This window comes from Symphodus melops, assembly GCF_947650265.1.
Source record: "Symphodus melops genome assembly, chromosome: 7".
In the NCBI taxonomy this organism is placed as follows: domain Eukaryota; kingdom Metazoa; phylum Chordata; class Actinopteri; order Labriformes; family Labridae; genus Symphodus; species Symphodus melops.
Genome location: NC_136697.1, coordinates 7,127,739 through 7,147,378, shown reverse-complemented (window position 1 = coordinate 7,147,378; position 19,640 = coordinate 7,127,739). Strand labels below are relative to the sequence as shown.

The 19,640-nt window shown below is 41.1% G+C and overlaps 1 protein-coding gene across 2 annotated transcripts; it reads right to left on the bottom strand.

Annotated features, from left to right (window-relative positions):
• Window positions 1–374: 374 nt before the first annotated feature.
• LOC306827105 (uncharacterized protein) lies at window positions 375–17,861 on the bottom strand. 2 transcript variants are annotated; one of them, XM_079348767.1, is made up of 10 exons: window positions 17,438–17,861; window positions 12,082–12,243; window positions 11,028–11,225; window positions 10,629–10,787; window positions 8,567–8,647; window positions 7,977–8,133; window positions 6,999–7,043; window positions 5,755–6,222; window positions 3,271–4,718; window positions 375–1,246 (listed from the first exon to the last, which is right to left on the bottom strand). In XM_079348767.1, the coding sequence occupies exons 1-10, from the start codon at window positions 17,666–17,668 to the stop codon at window positions 1,199–1,201; spliced, it is 2,997 nt and encodes a 998-aa protein (XP_079204893.1). In that variant the 5' UTR covers window positions 17,669–17,861; the 3' UTR covers window positions 375–1,198. The 2 variants fall into 2 exon arrangements, with proteins under 2 accessions (XP_079204893.1, XP_079204894.1); XM_079348768.1 differs by having other exon boundaries at window positions 17,465–17,861.
• Between the last annotated feature and the right edge of the window lie 1,779 nt (window positions 17,862–19,640).

Below are 19,640 nucleotides of genomic sequence, written 5' to 3'. Positions count from 1 at the left end.
TGAACTGATTTAGATACATCTGATTCTACCTGACCTAAAAAGTCTCTGCATGTTTCTAATCAGCCTCGCGAGCAGGAAAGTGCTCAAACTGGGATCAATATTGGAGATTGAGATGCTTTTGAAAAATGGAGAGAGTTTCGTTGTTTTTCTGTTTTTGTTTTTTTCTATACTGACGTTACATTTGAACACATCATGATGACCTTTTATTTCCTGTCTCATAAGATTAGTATTTGTAGAACTGATGTTTGTTTGTGCACCGGTGATTTAAAAGACGCACTGTGACTTGAAATATGTAGAAACGTTATCGGACCAACTATAGACTCATAACAGTGTCGATAAGGTCGAGGGTTATGGATGGTCTTTTTGAAGGCGGGTTTTAATCCCCATCCCAAGTAAACCCTTCTGACAGCAGAAACCGTGGTGGAAGAAGTTGGAAACTTTAGGTCAAAGATGGCAGTGAGACACTGCGTTTCAGAAGGATTTTTAGGGTTGACTTTGAGGAGCACCTTGAAGTAATTCATGACTGAAATCACTGACATGTTCCCGTGGTACAGATATGCACTCACTCTCTACATCTCACATTTACACTGAACTAAAACTATTCATTTACTAATCTGAAAATCACAGTAGAATATATGACTTATATACATTTTTTATCTACGAGTCCACTGACACACGTGCTGACACTTAATTTCAATCACAAAAGGGGAGATTATTTTCAGTAAGACCTGTGATGTAAGGAAGGGCAGAAGGTTGTAGTAGGACCTAATATTTATAAGCAAACTATGACAAACTTAAACAAATGTCAGTTTTCATCTTGTTGTTTCCAACTATTAACTCTAAAAAAAAAGGAAAAATGAGCCAATCAATTTTCTTCCAGAGAATTAATCAAATCTCAGGTGTCAGCAGGTCTCTCGGTTAATCTTCCTTACTTCTCATCTTTCCATTTGGACAGAAATTTTCCAAACATGAAAACATCTGAAACTATTATTATTGCCGTAAATCACAGCAGAATGATCTTTCCCTTAAGTCCAAGGTCTCCTTTTTTCATTCCCAGCACTGTCTGAATTTGATCTCCCGCCCTCTTACTTCTCTCCTCTTCTTCTTCTTCTTCTTCTTCTTCTTCTTCTTCTTCTTCTTCTTCTTCTTCTTCTTCTGCTGACGTGGTTTTCCCCCATGAGTGTTGTTCGGTGAGAAATCACTTCAGGTCAAAGCCCTGATTCTGGGCCTGAGCCTTTTCTTTGGCCTAAAATAAACAGAGAAGACAACAGACAGCAAGACAATTAGTGTCAATGAAAATGATGCTCCTGCATGAATGCATGCAAATTCCCAAGATATATGAAACAATTTGTTCAAAGTACTTTTTAATTCATATCTACTTAAATCGTGCACGTATCAGGGAGGGTGACTTTTTGTTGTCATAAAGATTACTGTGCTGTAAGACTGAACACAGAGACAGTCGCGGCTGCTTCACACTCAGCACTTCTTAATCATCTCTTCATCAACACATTCATTTTGTAGATAAGTGTGGAAATTAATCCTGGACAGCTTTCACACAGTCATTAGATCTCATCATAATCAGTCACAGTGAGGTCAACGTTTACCATAAATAAACCAACAGATTACAAAGCGTGTATTCATCGAGGAAACTTCTTTCTATTCCCTCCAGTGAACCAGACTGCTGACTGAGTTGAGCGCGCCGATGTCATGTGAATAAATCAGTGTGTTTCCTGTAAACATAAGGACACAGTAATGACGGATGTTTAAGCAGTGTGGGAGAGCTCTCTGAATGCACCATCAGCATGTTGCCTGTAATCACCCTCCTGCTGTAGCAAACACATATAACACGCTAACCTCTACTTCCTTCATGAATATATCTATCTCTGTGTGAGAAACTTTGTTTTTCTTCTGAGTCTCACCCTTATTTATGACTGGAAATCTTTAATCTGTGGATTCACTTATGTAAACTTCCATTCATGAAGTGTTTTGCATTAACGATTCCTGGTGGGCGTGCAGAGGGCAGAATGTGAGGCTGATCAACATGCACACATTTCCAGATGGATTATGATTTAAAAAGACAACATAGCATGCATTTCCAAACTATTTTTGGTTGAAGCCATCTCTGGGTGTTCAGCATACGTTTGTTGACTGTTTTATAAGATGGATGGAGAAAGACCGCCTTTGACGGAAGCCATAATATTCAGAGCGCCCCCTGCAGTCTGCAGCAGTATAGGTAATAAACACAGCCTCCTTATTGATTTCAGATGGAGCATGGGTCAAACCAAAATGTTAAAAAACATCAAATACATTTTTCTAAAACATGGACTCTTTCGTGAAGGTTTAGTTATTATCATGCTGGACTGAAGCAACCTAAGGGACCGTTGCCATTTTAAGTTTGATATGTGCTGCATTCATTAGGGGGGGTGGCAGTCTGAACAGCCAGCTACAGTGCAATTCATTAACCTGACGTCCCACTGTTATAGAAAAAGCTTTTTTACTGCCGCACGCTGGTGATGCAATAACAGAGGAGGAGACAAGCCTGAGTTGTTCCTCTACAAAATCAAATCTGAGAAAGAAATTCCAGAGAGAAAGAGATTTTGATCACTGTCAGGAGCTCCACTCTCCTTGGCAAAAGAAAATACTTTTCCTAATCCTGAATCCTACAAAAATTTGGGTTAACTTGATCAAAATATTACTGCTATCACTTATGCTTTGAACTTTAGTGACCTCGCCACATCTGCTTTTATCCTGACAGTGGGATAAGGGGAAGGATTCACCACGACAAATATATGTAAACATCACTGAGGTGAAGTTTTGCTGTTTGCGTAGATGTAATATGAATAATTTTGATGAGATGGAAAACAAAAGGTCTTTGCTGGAGCTCCACTGAGTGTTCAATGTTGGTCGCCACTTTCCTAAGCTCTTTTGCTCTCTAAGTCTCCGCGCTGGTCATGTGACTGAAGCTCTGAATTTGTGTAAATTCAATTCAGTACAGCAGAATAGGACAGAGAAGTAGACAGTCAATGGATTCAACGCACTGTTTTGTAAATGAGACTCCAGATCAAGATGCTGCCAGCCAACGACTCACTGACACGCTCCCAAAGACTAATTATCCAAAGTGTGGCCAATTGTAACCAGATACGAAGCACTCAAATGTTATTTGATTTTTAATTTATCAAGTCCACTCGATTATGGCAATTCCAATTATTTTAAATTGATATCGAGATTATGATTTTTACTGGTTGATTTTAGATCACAGTTCCACCTTACCTTGAGCGAGGGTCGAGGGGGCCTCACTGGTCTTACTGGTCGAACTGGCTCTGGTTTTGGCTTTGCCTGCCTTCTGTCCAGAGGCTCGAGGTCGTCGGCCACATCCGGACAACCGATGTACCCTCCAGCCCCAAACACTGATCCCAGATCTCCTTCTAAAAGGTTGTGACTGGTGGGATTGTTGGATGTCATGAAGTTCTGGCTTCTGATGCTGACGTTTGTTTTGTCAGCAGTGCAGATCCTGGTGTTACTGAGTTCAAGTCCCAGCAGGTCTTCTGATGTCCCATCGCTGTCTGAGCTGTTATTGGTGGAACTGACGTTGATCTGTGGTTCAACAGTACATTGGTTGTTGTTCGCTTCAGGTAAAACCCCCCTACAAAACAAGTCGAGCACTTCCTGGTTGTCATGGCTACCAAAGTGTACAAGTTCCTTGTTTTCATTGCTACTGAGATTCAGGACTTCCTGATTGCCATGGTTGCCTGAAACTAGAACTTCCTGATTCCCTCTGTTACCGAAGTCCAGAAGTTCTTGGTTTTCATCGTTATCTACATCAAGTACTTCCTGATTTATAGGATGGGAGAAATCCAGCGGCTCCCTGTTGCCATGGCTACAAGATTCCAGCACTTCTTGGTTATCGTAGGGACACGGTTCAAGTAGTTCCTCTGTGTTGATGTTGTGAAACGGTTCCAGCACCTCCTGGCTGTTATGACTACCCAAGTCAAGGATCTCCTGGTTTTCATTGCTAACTACCTTCCAGTCGTTGAGGTGAGAAGTTTCCAGCACTTCTTGGTTTCCATTGTTACACAAATCCAGCAGCTCCTGGCTGTTGGGGCTACAAAGTTCAAATACTTCCTGGGTTTCATGTGTATGAGGTTCCAGTGCTTCTTGGTTGCTATAGTTACATGGTTCCTGCTGCTCAGTGTTGTCTGTGGGGCAAAGATCCAGTACCTCCTGGTTTTCCTCCTCAGGACTGAGCTTAAAGCCATAAGGGTCAGAGTCCCGCCCCATCTGAGAGGAAGTGACATCAAACCCATATGGGTCAAAGTTCAGTTGGTCTGGTTGAGCCGAGGAGGGCTCTGGATCGAAAGTCAGCTCATTTTCATTGGGTTCTGGGCTCAGTTCGGCTTCATCAGGGTCCAAGAGAGTATGGCTAGAATGTTCTGGACTGAGTTTGAACCCGTATGGGTCGAAGGAAGACTGACTTGTTGGATCATACTCAAAGCTCAGCTCTCTGTCCTGGTCCGAGTCAGGTTGGCTGAAAACATTCTGACAGTCCAGAGAGTTCTGGGGAGTTGCAGGGTTTCTGATTTCTTCTTCGATATTGTCGTCCCATGCTGCCCCCTGGCTGGAGCTAACATCACATGATTGTTTTTGCTCTCCACTGCCTGTCCCCCAGTCTGCTTCCCACAGGACGTGTTCACCGTGCTGAGCAGAACCAGAACTCATACCTAGAAGAAGAAAGTCAGGAGACGGTTAAGACTGGAAGTTTAAACCTGAAGGCCAAGACTTCATGAAGCCTGAAATATCATAACTTTGATGCTTGTTCAATAACAATTTAGCACATGAGTCACAATTAAACTAATTATGTTAATGCTAATTTAGCAGAAGCTTTTGTCCAAAGCTACATTCATACTTCATCTGTAAGTATAGCAAAGAGAAAACAACGTCAGTTTAAGTGCCAACAAAAAGCTTTAAGTCATATTGGACATGGGCTGACAGTGTTCAAAGGACGTGACCAAGGCATTTAGAGGAAGATTTTTTTTTACATCATTGTAAATATCCTTAAATCATTAATATCTTCTGCAGTATCTATACCATTGAGTGTGTTCAAGAAAGAGCTTTAGCTTTATCTTCAGTGGACAGGGACTCTGCAGATTGAAAGGAGGTATTGGTCATTGATTCCACCACTGAGGGACTACAGAGAAGAGGAGTCTACTTAGAGACTTAGGACCCTGTTGTAAAGGTTGGATCAGATGCCTTTCATTGATTAATGGGCATGAGGGAGTGTAGATGGATGATAGAGGAGAGGAGTGCCCTGTTGTAAATGTATCTTCTAAACTGATGGGAGTTAGCTGTGTGGTTATAATGAAGTCGTGAAAATTCATCCATCCAGGATATCTGTGACAGAGCTCAGATCCTGTTATGGTCAACAGTACCACTTCAGCATTCAGAGGCACATGAGATTAGTTGAGATTGTTGTGCACTTAGAGTTGTCTGTAAGTATCACGAATGAAATTCAGACTTGATGAAGTTCTATTTTTGCATGGCTTAAGAATTTAAGTGGAGGTACGGAGGCTTTTTTTATTTAAATGAAGCTGCTTTATAATCCCAAAAGGCCTTCAGTAATGTCCCTTTGTCCCCATATTAAGTACAAGGCTCAAAACATGAGCCTCAGCAGAAATCAGCTTGAAGAAGAGAATAAAACAAAGCAACGTCAATAATGTGTACAATCTGAAAGGAGAAACAAATACAAATAAACATTACCTTGCTCCTGTTCGTCTTTTGCCTCCACTTTCACCTCCCCAGCTAAAGATCCCAGACTCTGTTCTTCAATGTCGGAGGGAGGAGAGACAGCACTGAGGTCAAGCTCATACCCGTTTGGGTCTGATTCTATTGAGTACTGACCCTGAGACCGCCAGCCCCGGATTGGCTCTGGCCCCAGCTCCTCTGATGAGCTCTGGATGGGTTTAAATCCATGAGCATCATCAGCAACAGCGATGGCGTCCAGGTCCTCTCGGCTGTAGCTGATCTCTATGTCGCTGTCTTCATCCGGGAACTCAGACTCAAAGCATTGAGTTCCAGTCGATGCTTTGTTTTCAGCACAGGACAGACTGGTGTCTGCCTCGTCACCCCCGTTTCCTGCCCCGTTATCAGCGCCGACATTCACATCTGGGAATAAAACATCTGCTGCGAAGGGGTCGCTGCCTTTGAAAGGGTCTGAAGCAAATCCATCTGTAGAGAAAGTTATTAAAGGTCCTACATTATCCTCATTTTCACCTTTTATGTTGTTAGTCTGTGAAAACATAGCTTTCCATGATTTGCAGCTCAGAAACCTTCTCATTTATCTGGCATCAGTAAGAACCTTCATTTCAGTCTCTGGATAAAACAGTTTGTATTTAACTGCTGTTTCCTTAAGCCCCCCCTCCCCCAAGTGCCCATTGGCCAGCTCTCTGGAACAGTGGTTCTGAAGTTGTCGAGCCTCAGGACCCATCCCTCACTCCTTAATGAAAATTTGCGACCAAAACTTGAGATATTTTTCAATCAATCAGATTTTATATAATGAAAAATGATGCAGTCTCGACCTCAGATGGTACATAGTGTGACGGAACAAAGAGACTGATCGAAACTATTTTGTTAAAGAAGGGCTTCAAAGACCTTTTGACACAATTTCTCTTCCAGGTACAGCTTTGTGACCCACTGAAAACACCTTCACTACCCACTTTTGGGTCCCGACCCACCAGTTGAGAACCACTGCTTGAGAAAGTCAAAACACTGCAGGGCTGCTCGGGGAGTGCTGCACATGTACTGGTTTACTGGTTTAACAGCCAATGGATAACTTTATACATTAGTGTGTTTCCACCCCCAGAAATATTCAGTTTATACAATTCTGCACCAGGACTTTATGAGCGAGACCACCTGATACTCCAATAAAACCTTGTTTGCTTCATGTCGCTCCTTTTCTCCAGCGACCTGTCCATTACAAGTAAAACAAAGAGTTTATTACTCACCAGATGTGTCTGTTTTTGGAAACAGGTCTTCGTTGAAGAGGTCATCTACAAATCAAATCACATTAAAGTGATGAGGCTTGGAGTGGAGTTGTGTTACAGCAAAGTTTTTTACTGGATGGTAAAATGTTGATTCTTGAATTTACCCTCTGATGTCTTATATTATTCAAGAAAAATGGTGTGCTGTGCCAGCTCGTGGTGATAAGGGTGACGTCACCCATTGGTTATTGCAGGGGGCTTTTGAAGCCTGTCAATGGCCGCCGCCATGCTGGAAATCTTGTCTTAACCGAACTTCCAGTCAACCTTACAACTGGCAATAAGATGGGGCTAGTCTTAAGCCCTCTGAAAACAGCTACACCAAACTCGCTGCTCATTTAGGTCAGTTATGTGCTTTATTATGATTAGGGCTTTGTAGGGTTGATGAGTAGTTTATAATAACTGATGAGCATTGTGGATATACTTTTATCAATAAATAGTTTCTCCAGAGATGCTTTTGTTTTTGGACAAGGACAGAAGTCCACTTAAATGTCCTAATTAATTATTATATGCACTGAGTGGTTGTGAAGAACAGCACGCAGTGAATAAAGCACTGGTTAAATATGTTATACTACTACTACTACTACTACTACTACTACTAATAATAATAATAATAAAAAAAATAAAAAAATAAAAAATAATAATAATAATAATAATAATAAATACAGGCTCTTTATGACTTAATGTGCGATTTGTTGGCATCAATGACCGACTGTTACAGTCCTGGACCAATTTTGTCACATCACCTGTTCAGAATCACGTTTTTAAAACTGGCTCAGAAGTCCCAATGTTTGTCCTCCATCCTTTTCTTGATGATAGAAAACCAGATATATTTTATATATGGCCTGATATGAGTTGGTAGATACTTCCAGGTATTGTGTTAACACGATCTATGCCCTGACAGATATCTGAACCAATATGCGAGGCTCAGTGTGAGATACATACGGTCACTCTGGCAGTGAGCAAAGGGGTCCGCCTGGTAGAAGTCCAGTTGGTTGATGGGCTCAGGGTTTACAACAGACCCTTCCTTCTCCCTTTCTTTTTCCTCCTCATTGAACAGCTCCCCCTCCTCCAGGTCATCTTCTAAATCAGATCTATCCATCTTTTAAGAAAGGAAAATAATCTTTATATCCATTTCTCTGGCTTTGATAACTGTTGGAAATACTTGAGGAAATGTAAGTGCTCATATAACATATTAAACATGTAACATAGATAAAGTAAAGATCCTTGACATTTTCTTGTAAACTTTGTCATAAATTCTATATATCGTAGGTTTAGGCTGGAAGAAGGCTGTAATGGCTGCAACATAAGTGTCTCCACTAAAGCACACTCCATCACAAGGCCTTTTAAAATGATGTTTTTTTTCCCTTTGAGATTGTCTGTGATGAGAGAGATATAACTAAAAACTATCTCACTCTCTGAAATGGGCCAAAATGTGTGTGTACCTTTGTGTTCAGACCCTAAAATGTGTAAGATCGATTTAAAAAGATTTCTTCACTTTGTCGCTCACACTATCACACTGATCGTGCAGATACCTTTGTAGAGCTTGTCCCGCTATCATCAGCTTCTTCTCTGGTATCAACGAGATTATTGCAGAAAGATGAGCCACTAGCTCTCTGGGCAGACAGACAGAGAGACAAAGACAATAAATCATTTGTAACATTATTAATATGATTTCATAATTCTAATACATTAAGAGATATACATACAGATTTCTGCAAATGGTTTTAATTCAAAGCTGTTTACTGAAGCAGATTAACCACTGGAGGTACAAACTAAAGACTGAACAGAAAACCTGGAATTGTTGAACGTTACAGTCTAGTGTGTTAGTGCGTATCAAAGTATCAGAATGACATTTTCTTATGTTGCTGTGCTGCCCAAAAATACTTTTTTTGTAGATCAAGTTATCCAAATTTCCAAACAGCTAGGACGTAGAAGAAGTCAATGTGCCAGTATTTCTAAAACCTGATAAGATGCAGTACGGGATATCATCTGACCTGGTGTCCATCATCAGGAATAATATGCACTATATGTCTGACGGTTCGACTGATACCTAAAATAAAGTTGTAATGCATGTACTTCAGTAGATCGTAGACACAACTTGTTAGTGTGAGATATTTCTGTTCAGCTGAGCTTGTAGGAGAGCTTGGCTCAACTGTTTTTGTCATAAAGATAACAGTGTGAGAGATTCAGATGCAGATAAAAGCAGAGCTTACAGACTAGATATGTGTTTTAACGGTTACATAATAATACTTTTCAACCAGTTTGAAATAAGTCTCTGGGCTAAAAGTTAATTGTTCTTAAACCCGTCTATTTCAGCCCTGCTCAGAACAGGCTGTTTCTGTTACTGTAGCTTTAAATATGTAAATGAGCTATGTCTGACCACGCCCCTCTCTCAAAGGGCTTGCATGGCTCGGTCTTTCTCGCTCCATTTCTCAGGTTTACGGTGAGAAGGCAGACTCAGAGGGCAGAACAAACAGCTAGCTGTGGGAGTGTCACCCACCTGGGGGAGGGACTACTACCCTTTGTGATGTCATAAAGGTCTGTGTTTGACAACGCCCCTTCAATACATGCCCATCACTAAAATGTATCTGAATATACATGAATTTATTATTTTGAATACTTCAACTGAGAGTTGTAATTTGTGTTGTTATAAAGATAAAGCTTTAACTTAACTCTTGTACACCCATCAAAGCCATTGACATGATGATGAGCATTTCCAGTCTCCGCGGTCTGTGCTCACAGCTACTGAAAGTCTTTACTCTGCCTCTCTCTACTGCCTCTGTCTATTTTTAGGTGTCTTTGATGAAGTCCTGTCTTCTGTTCTACACGGTGAACTTCATCAAATCTAAAAATAGTTTTTTTTTTATTTTCACATGTTGCATAATTGCAAACACACTCGTTTGAGTGGTCTTGTGTTTGCATCCGTTATTTTGCGTAAAAAGTGCCTCCGTTTGCTTGGTGACTGTGTACAATGAGCTGGAGGGTTTTGCCTGGGCCGCAGGTCTGGATCCAGGGAGTTGCCTGATGGGCCCCTCTTAAAATCTGATGCTACACCCTAGAAATCCGAAATCAATAATTAAGGTCTGTGTTTAAAAAAGGTTCATAGTAGCAGCTTTCTTTGTTTTTCACTACGGCACAGAGAAGCATTTTTAAATGTAACTTAAACTATTACAATTTCTTAAATACTGGTAGTTGGAATTGATTACATCTTTTATTGAAATGACTTATAATTATTTTTTTTTTACACAATTGACAGCACAAGTTTAAATTCCTTTAGTTTCTTAAGTCATGTTATGTGAAATGAGGCTGTCACATTTGTTACAGCTCTGAACTCAGATATTTGAACCATGGCCTTCCTTTTTGATCCCAAGCTGCAGCTTCGTCAGAATTTACCGTCATGATTTTTTAACCTCTACATTCCCAGCCTCTGATGAAGCCCCGCTGTTATAAATGTGTCATTTGATTGGTCACCCTCCAGGTGACACAGCGTTGCAGTAATGGAACAGATTTTTTGAATACTGGTTATTAAAAATATATTTAGATTTTTTCAGTCGACACCTTCACCTTGAGCTCATTGTGATTACTGTGATTTACCATTATCAGGTCAGCATAGGCGGGCAGTGATTGGCTCCTCCCCCACGGCTTCAAAGGAAGTGGATCATCCTCGGTGGTGTCTGCAGGAGACGCTGACTCCTCCAGCTGGCTCTCTGGTGTTACTGCACCTCCTGACAGCGAACACAGAGTGTTCTCCTCCTACCAGAGAGAGAGAAGGAAAGACCCATGAGGAGCCCTGATGGTTTCTGGTTTCTGTTTTTTATGATTTACAGGAGCAGAACATGTTTCTGAATCATCACAGGCAGACCAGACAGCAAACACCAATCAGACTTGTGTTATAGTGTGTTTGTGGATGCTAAACTGTACTAAAGCTATCAGGCAGCAGTGAAAAAAGATGTACTGACATTAAATTAAAACAGAAAATGAATGATCTCATACCTGCAGGATCTCTTCGTAGGACTGTCTGATGGAGTCCTGCAGAGGAGTGTTCCTCTCTCCCGCCTCTTCCACCTTCCTCTTCGCCTGCTTCACCTCCTCTCTGAGCCTCCTCAGCCTCCACCTCGCTCTGGCAAGTTCTTTCTCATACTCCTCCACCTGGCTCTCCTTCTGCACCTCCTCGGTCTGCAGAGACAGGATCTGACCAGGAAGCACAGAGAGGCAGTGTGATATTTACCATCTTAAAGACAACTGTAAAGAAGCTGCCTGGTGGATGTACAACATCCAAGCAGGCAACATTGTACAGGGAGATGAGATAATCCTTCCAACAAGTTATGGGTTTATGCATGTTGTATATTTATTTTATTTTACAGGGACAGTGCTTATTAATAAACATCTGGCATCTTCCCTAGTTTGCTGTGCCCTCAAGATGTCCAAAGGAAGGATGGCCACTTTCCATTTGATAGAGGCAGTGGGGAGTCTAAAGCCATGCAGTGTTCAGCAGGGCAATGGTTGAATGCTGTCAGATGGGCCCCATTAAGGAGGTTACCTACTGTCATTGTAAACTTTGCATCTTATGGGTTGCTGCTTTAATTTTCATCTTTTTTTCTGCCCTCTGTGGACCTTCCTGGTCTGGGGGCTCAAGCAGTTGTCTGTTGGCATGCAGCAACTTACTGTATGATGGAGGATCATCCTGAGGAGAGGTTGGGGTTGTCAATCTGACCTCGAAAACACAGTTTCTTTATGATGTCTTTTATTTGTCTTCATCCTGTGCTTCACGCAGAGGCGCTGCATGTTAGCTGATTGGGACCCCAGACCAGTAGGGGGCCCCTACAGGCTCACAAACTTAAACCAAAGCAGTGGCACAAAATGAGCAATTTTTGCAATGACAGTAGGAAACCTCCTAAAGGGTGAGTGGGGCCCATCGGACAGCACTCACTCTCGTTGCCCTGCATAACGTTACATGCATTATGGCAGCAAAAAAAAAAGGTTTGTCAACGACAGTAAGTGGAGCAGAAGTGAATATGACCTGAATAGCATAAGTTCATATTGTTACCTTTTGGCTCTCTTCATAGCAGAGCTGTCTCGTGGCCTTAATCTGCTGAATCAGCGTCTCTTTGTGATTCTCTAACTTCTTCAGAGTGTCCTCCAGCTCTTTGCGGTCGGACTGCTGCTCCTGAAGCTCCAAGTGCTCCACCGCCACTGCATTCTCCAGCTCCTGTAATCAAACACACACACACACACACACACACACACGCACACACACACATACACACACACACACACGCACACACACACACACACACACACACACACACACACACACACACACACACACACACACACACACACACACACACACACACACACACAGTATAACATACACACAAGCACACACTATTAAGTATTTCAGAACAATTTAAAGTCATCTGGTGAATAATTTAACATGCATTAAGGAGAAACATTTAGTTGAATTGAATCCCTGGTCGTCGACTGCAGGAAGGAGTACATGTACAGTTACATTTAGTTACATGTAAATCAAAGTACAATATTAAGTGAAATACTGCAATTCTGTTTGAATTGCTGACTCATCATATCCTGCTGACACAATATCATTAGGCATGTTTCTTAGTGAAAGAGTGTCATCCTCCACATTTCACAATGTAAGTAATCTAAAAAAAAGTGTTCAGAAGACTTTTTAAACCTTCTTACTGATCTTCATTCTTCATGTTTCTCCTAAATACAGCTCACATGAAAGTGAGGAAAGACATAAATACATAGACGAGTATAAAAAGGGTCATCCCCATGAGCACAATCAATACCACTTTATTTTAGTGTAATGGTTTATTTGACAGCAGCATGCACAACACAACAGTTGGGCCAAAGTTATCTGGATGCGTGGGCAGGAAGAGGTAAAAACAAACAATACAAACCATTAAAACCAGTACACATAAGAACAATTTAACTTTACAAATAGTACATCATATAAAGAAGACATGTTACTAAAGTCCATTTCATTCTCCTCCAGGTTTTGAATCAGTGATCACATGACTGGTGGGGCCATTTCTAATAATGTGCCAAGTCCTGTGGTTTTCACTCCAAAGGCTCAATTAGTAAATCAGTGAAATAATTATCCAAACACAATATAATAGATAAATGGTTGACTTAAAAAACAATGTGTTCTCAGAGATTTTAAGGATTATCCAATAAATACAAATAGTGTACAGAGGGTTTGGGGAGCAATTGAACTGTTTGAGCTCTCTGGAGTCCAAACACTGCAGACACAATATAACGTAGAGAAGATGTGGACTCAAACCTTTACAACCTACTCTTACCATGGCAGCTCCTTTCAATGAAACTTTAAAAAAAAACCGTAAAGCATCGTGAAGCAATAAAAACTTTGCTCATCAAATTTCATGATGATCCTCTTTAACTGCAGGGGGCTCACTTAAGTATGGTGTCAGTGAATAGATAAAAACAGCCTTACTTGGTCACACTGTGATTCAAAATGTTGACCTCACATTTGGATCAAAGGATTACAAAAGGAAAATCAAATATTCCCCAAATCATAGTTTCTAGCAATAATTGGCAACGTGCACCTTGTTAAACACTCTTCAATCATCACCCCAAATACTTTATGTTTGTTTCAGAAGTCAGATCAATTTAACACTGGTCCCAACCAATGAGGCGAGGCCTGGAAGCTCCTTCAGGTAGGCAACTTGAGCTGCACTGATTTCACACTTGACATGCGTCATTAACCACCATCACCTGACAACACCTACTTTCAATTAGATGTCTATTTAAGCTGCACAGTTTTTGGCCTCTCCCTCTACTCTGTCATTGCTTGCATCAATGCTGCACCACTCTTGCTCAGCCCCAGCATCCACCTGTAGGGGCTCAGTCAGGGGGTTTAAAGATGCCGTCTCATCACTCCTCAAGTTTCTGCATGTAAAACAAAACTGTGAGGAGTGATGGGGTCTGAGCCTAGATCCCAAACACAAACTGTGTTCTGCTGCTGCAATAAATACTTTGAACAAATACAAGTTGTGTGACTGAACTGCGTAGATACAAGTCCCAATAATAGCCCTGCTTTATTCAGATGTGACGGATATTTGGTATGTGCATTCAGGGAGTTCTGCAGGATGATGTGTGTCTTTTTGATTAGGAACAGTCAATCACATTAATTCCAGTTATGGTGCAAAGTTTCATGTCTTCAGCTCAGTGCATAGTATGCCAACCAAATATTGAATCACAACCACATTAAACAATCAATCTGGTCCAACACATATTGAATCATACTTCCCCCGAGAGCATGTGCACCTAATTTAACCCTCTAGAGAGCCCAATAACGACCCCCTTAAAATGAATCACGTTAAAATGATGCCTCTCACAGGGCTGGGATCTCAGTCTTTGGAATATTTTGCTGCTGCTGTTTGCAAATCCTGCACATGTGAGAAACTGTTATTATTACTCAGATAAAGAGCAGCTGAAAAGATAAAAGCATGAAATTCTGAAGAGACATTGGGCCAAGTGTAGAAACATGTTTCATAACACAGTTGACACACACAGCAGACAACTTATTCAGAGCTATAACACTGACATCATCATATTATTGTTCATCTTAGCTGTTTTCTAACAGCAGCCAATTGGATAAAAACATGTTGTGTGTTAATTAAAAGCCTTACATTGCACCACATTGTTTCCACCTTCAGTCTTTCGACTTCCTGTTCAGAGATATAAAAATGGAGCTCAGCCTAAGTTCAAGCAGGAAGACTGGTTATATTCTCTCACACTTTTATTCAATTTCTTCCTTCAATTTAGCCAATCCCTCTCTACCACTTCCTCCGTCTCCCTGCTCTGGTGATCAGCTGATTAAGGGCATTTATTCTATCAGTATACAAACAAACTTGATTCTGCCACAACCTGTCTTAACCAATCATCCTGCTGCTGTTGAACTGTTCTCTCTCTTCCACCGTTTGTCATTTCAGTGCGATCGCTTTAACCCTCTTCCGCCACAGTCACCTCCATTTAAGCTCAGCAGAGTTCAGCCCACTCCTCATCACATCCTGTATTCTTCTATAAGCTCCACCACCACCATTGTCCAAACTCCATCCCATCCTGCTGTCCGCCTCATCGCTCTGAGAATGAGGATGGAAAGAGTTTGCACATTCACTTCCTACATTTTGAAATAAATGTGTTTATTCTGAATTAAATCTTTCCTGATTTAAATGACTCAACCCATGTTGTGGCTTTTTGTGGTTAAGATCGACTCTGGTATCCAAAATGACACATTATGTGAAATCCTTTCAGAAACAATGTTCAGTCTGAAAGATGAAAACCATGTTGTCAATTTGAGAATTATAAAGTATGTTCAGAAAGCAAACAGAACAACCTGAAGACTGCCCAGAAATGAAGTCAACAAGAGCAAGACAAACATTCAGCAAAGATTTAATTATTTAAGGAAAACAAGCTAAAATATGTTTCTTACCTCCGAGTTATCAAGTTTGTAAATCTTCCATTTCATAGATAAAACAAATCACAACTCATTTTAATCATATTGACTTGAAATAAATTGAGCTATGTTATTCTTAAAGAATTTGAGTTTTTTTCCTCAAAAATAAAATAAAGTGTTGTATAAATGTACAACCAGCACTTATGGCCCTCCATTGTGGGGGTGCCACCACGGTGTCTGCAGCGATCATGTCCTCTGTAGAGGATTTTGATCTTTTGGTTGACGACGGATGTTTCTGTTTCTAGGAGTTGATTCAGTGACTGGACATGATTCAAATGGTTAAATATGAAGGACATAGCCGAGCAACAAAAAATGCAGAGTGGCTAAGGCTATAAAATGGCTTTTACCCATGGATGCAATTTTGGTGTGCATTCTGTTAGACAATCTGGTACCTAGCACTGGCGGGTTAGCTTGAGCTAACGTGGGATAGCTTGTAAATCTCCATAAATCGCCAATTAAAATATTTCTCACACTGACAGCTTTACTAGTTAATGCACCTGAATGTTCCACAACTAGAATTTTCCAAATTGATACAGACGTGTTTCATACAGTGTGCTTGTCAGGGCTGATGTAAATCAAAAAAGAATATAGAAAAGGTACAGCATAATTTGTCATAAGCCTAGTACAGAATGCAAGAGATACATAATAATAATAATAATAATGGATTTATATAGCGCCTTTCAAGTCACCCAAGGACACCTGGGGGCGTTAGTATACATGCCTGGCAAATGCATTATTTATAGACTATACGATTTGAGGACATGTACATTGTAAATTAAACCTTTTTAAAGAAAAAGACAAGGCGCATTCTTTCCTTTTTGCAGCTCTGGCTCAAATCTGAAACAGTTTGCAAGATCAGTCAATTTGTGATATGATCTCCTGCTGTCCAAAAGTCCAAGTGTCCTTGGTCGGGATACTGAGACCAAAATGTTCCAGAAGCTGCAGCCAACAACATTTGAATAAATTATTTCTTGACAGGCAGTCTCTTAACAGTCGCTGAGTCATGAATGAGAAGCTTGCTGTTTTGTTTTTGGAGCCGTGATTACGACAGGTTTACATGGAAGTGACAGCCGACTCCTTCCTGTGTTTCTAAAAGCTGTTTTAGTCAAGAACAACAAACTGACTCTTATTTGAATGTCATGTAAGATTTTCTGGATCACAGTCATTCTGTCAATTTACATGCATTGTGATGCTACTAGCTAACTAAAGAGCGCTAGCATTAGCCTGCTAAAACAAGAATGCAGGACACAGGTGATCGCAGCTCAGGTTTGTCTGCTGCTTGAGCTGAGTGGTTCTTAATGAAGCGAGGGGAACGGGATTGGAGGATAACGGAGGCTTCCGTGTAGCGCAGGTGTTGCAAAAAATCATTTCATTTTGGTTTCGTGCTCAAGGGCAACATCTATTGGATAAAAGTCACACATTCTTCCTTTAACGAAAATATGATTGTCATTGTAACTCAGGCTCTAGTGAGAGTGACGATTTACAGTTTGGTTGCACATCCCTATTTACTCCAAAACCAAACCTTAAAGAATGAAAAATACAGAAGCTGCCTTTAGGTTCCTGTTCAGATTCACTTTATAGAGACATTATGACCTGTAATAGCCATGATGATAAATGAGTCGAGAAAAAAAAGCAGACATTACACATTGGGCCCTCAGGGACCCTGAGGGTCAGAACACATCTACAGTCTAATTCAGCGACTACAGCATCGTGACCTCAGAGGAGAGCATCATGGGAAACGCAGTGATGTGAGAGTCCCAGACTGGAAACAGTACACATACACATGAACACACAAGATTTATAAACTGTTCACATTATTTATACTTACAAACTTAAAATATGTCATACCAACACATGAATAACACCAAAATACGCACAGAAACCAAACACGCACACACACCAGGGATAGATGCTGCGGTCTTCTTACTCTGATCTCTCCTGCCTGGGCAAGGACTCTCTCATCTGTTTCCACGACATCGGTGTCCCTGGGAGACGACCAGCAGAGGAGACAGGAGTGTTTGAGGAGAGAGGACAACGAGCATTCATTCTTCTTCCAGTCCGCCTTTTCTGCATCGTGCCCTCCTTCCCATGATCCCTCAATTTTTTCCTGCTGCACTGCTGGCTCCTCCATTGCTGCCCTCGCTGGCTGTCGCTACACTGCAGAGGAGGCGGAGCTGCCTCCCTGAACGTGACTCTGTGTGTGTGTGTGTGTGTGTGTGTGTGTGTGTGTGTGTGTCTCCGTGGCAATTGATGCATAAAAGCAGAATGCACCAATGTGAGAATGGAGAGACAGAGGGGGGGATGAGTCAGAGGGAAGCAGCAGAGCAGGCTCTTCATCCATAGGAGAATTTACCTCCTCCCCTCTAGTCTCCTCCCTTCATTTCTCCCCTCCTCCTTCCTCACAATATCACACTGCTCCTCTCCTGCTCACACATCTCTCCTGCTCCCCCTCTGTCTCCATCACAAACCACTGCAGTATGCATCAATCCAAACACGCACTCACACAAACACACACAGACAGAAGGCAGTAACCAGGCCATTCATAAAAATCCAACAGAGTTTACAAGCTGCAGCCAAACATCACCATTTAACCAACCGTCATTCATCACTACATTTAAAAAAAAACGTTGTTACTTTGTATCACTGTACAATGCTAATTAAATTCAATAGAAACTGTTTGCGGTAAAATGTAAAAAAAAAACATGAAAAAAGCTAAAACCTTTTTACATGTAGGTAACACAATCTTTGACAATCATCATAAACATGTTAGACATTATTTACCCTTAGCCCCCCCCCCCCCCTGTCTTTTTTCTTTAAAAGGTTTCTTACTTAGTAAAATGAGACAGGACAACAGCTTTTAAATCTACTATTAAGGCAAGTTGTTTTTTAAATCGTATTTTATTAATTAGGTTCAGAAGCAGGACTTCGTCCAAACCACCCGACAAGCCGACTTAAACTGATCCATCCCACTCCACCCCGTTTGTCTCAGTTCATCGACGTCCCACCCTCTCTTTCCTTCCTCTCATCCATTCAGCCTCCTCATCCCTTCATCTCGTCTGTCTAACTTTCGGCCCGGTCTGGGCCGTGATCAGCTTTGGCAGAGTTACGCTTCAGACTGAACCATCCTGAGCCTCCCTCTGCCCTGCAGTCAGTCCATCCTCCCAGACCAGCAACCTGACATCCTCTTCCATCATAATCATAATCTTAACATCCTGTCAGCCATCTCATTCATGATCTATCATTAAATATCTAAAACCCATGTGGTTGTGGCACCATTAGCATAACACTGGATGAAAAAAATAAATAAATAAATAAAGGATATCACTTTATTTGCTTCACAAGAAGAGAAAACATGATGACAAACAAAATGTAAAGGTCACACATTATTCAGAATACTTCACCAGGTTTCTCTAACACTAATATGTGTCTCTAGCTTGTCTAAATACCCTTTGTGCTCTTGTTAACGGATGGTCTTATGGATGCTGGATTTACCCAGAATCTGCCTTTTACCAAAACCTGACGGACCGACACGTCACACCCCCCTTAAACAAGCATCAACACAGGTATCGGTATCAACACAGGCTTTATCTAAATTTAAAGCCTTGACATTTTACACCAAGTTTCAAAATAATCATCGTTTTTATTTTCCCTGTGTTTGACAAAAAAAACCCACAAATATGAAATAACCCAAATGTTAATGTCAAAACCGGTGAACTTGTTAGCTCATCAAATTATCAGTTTTTGTGACTAAAACTAAATCAAGTTTTGGGGCTCAGTTTATAGCAGTGGTTCTCTGTAATTTTCTTTCATGCCCCCCCTGAATTAAAATACTATTGAGACTTGATAATATTTACTTATTTATCTGTACAAACCACTGTAAGAGTTGCGGGCGGCAGAATTCTGAATACTACATACCTGACAATCAAAATAGATTAAGTCGGAAATTACACATTGGGTCCTCAGGGCCCCCGAGGGTCAGAACTTTTCCTTGAGCGCATCTGCCCCCCCCTTAGGGCATGCCCCACCATTTGAGAAGTACTGGTCTATAGGGACTGTCATCGGGTAATCAGCCATCTCGTCATTGAACCAGTTACATCACCGTC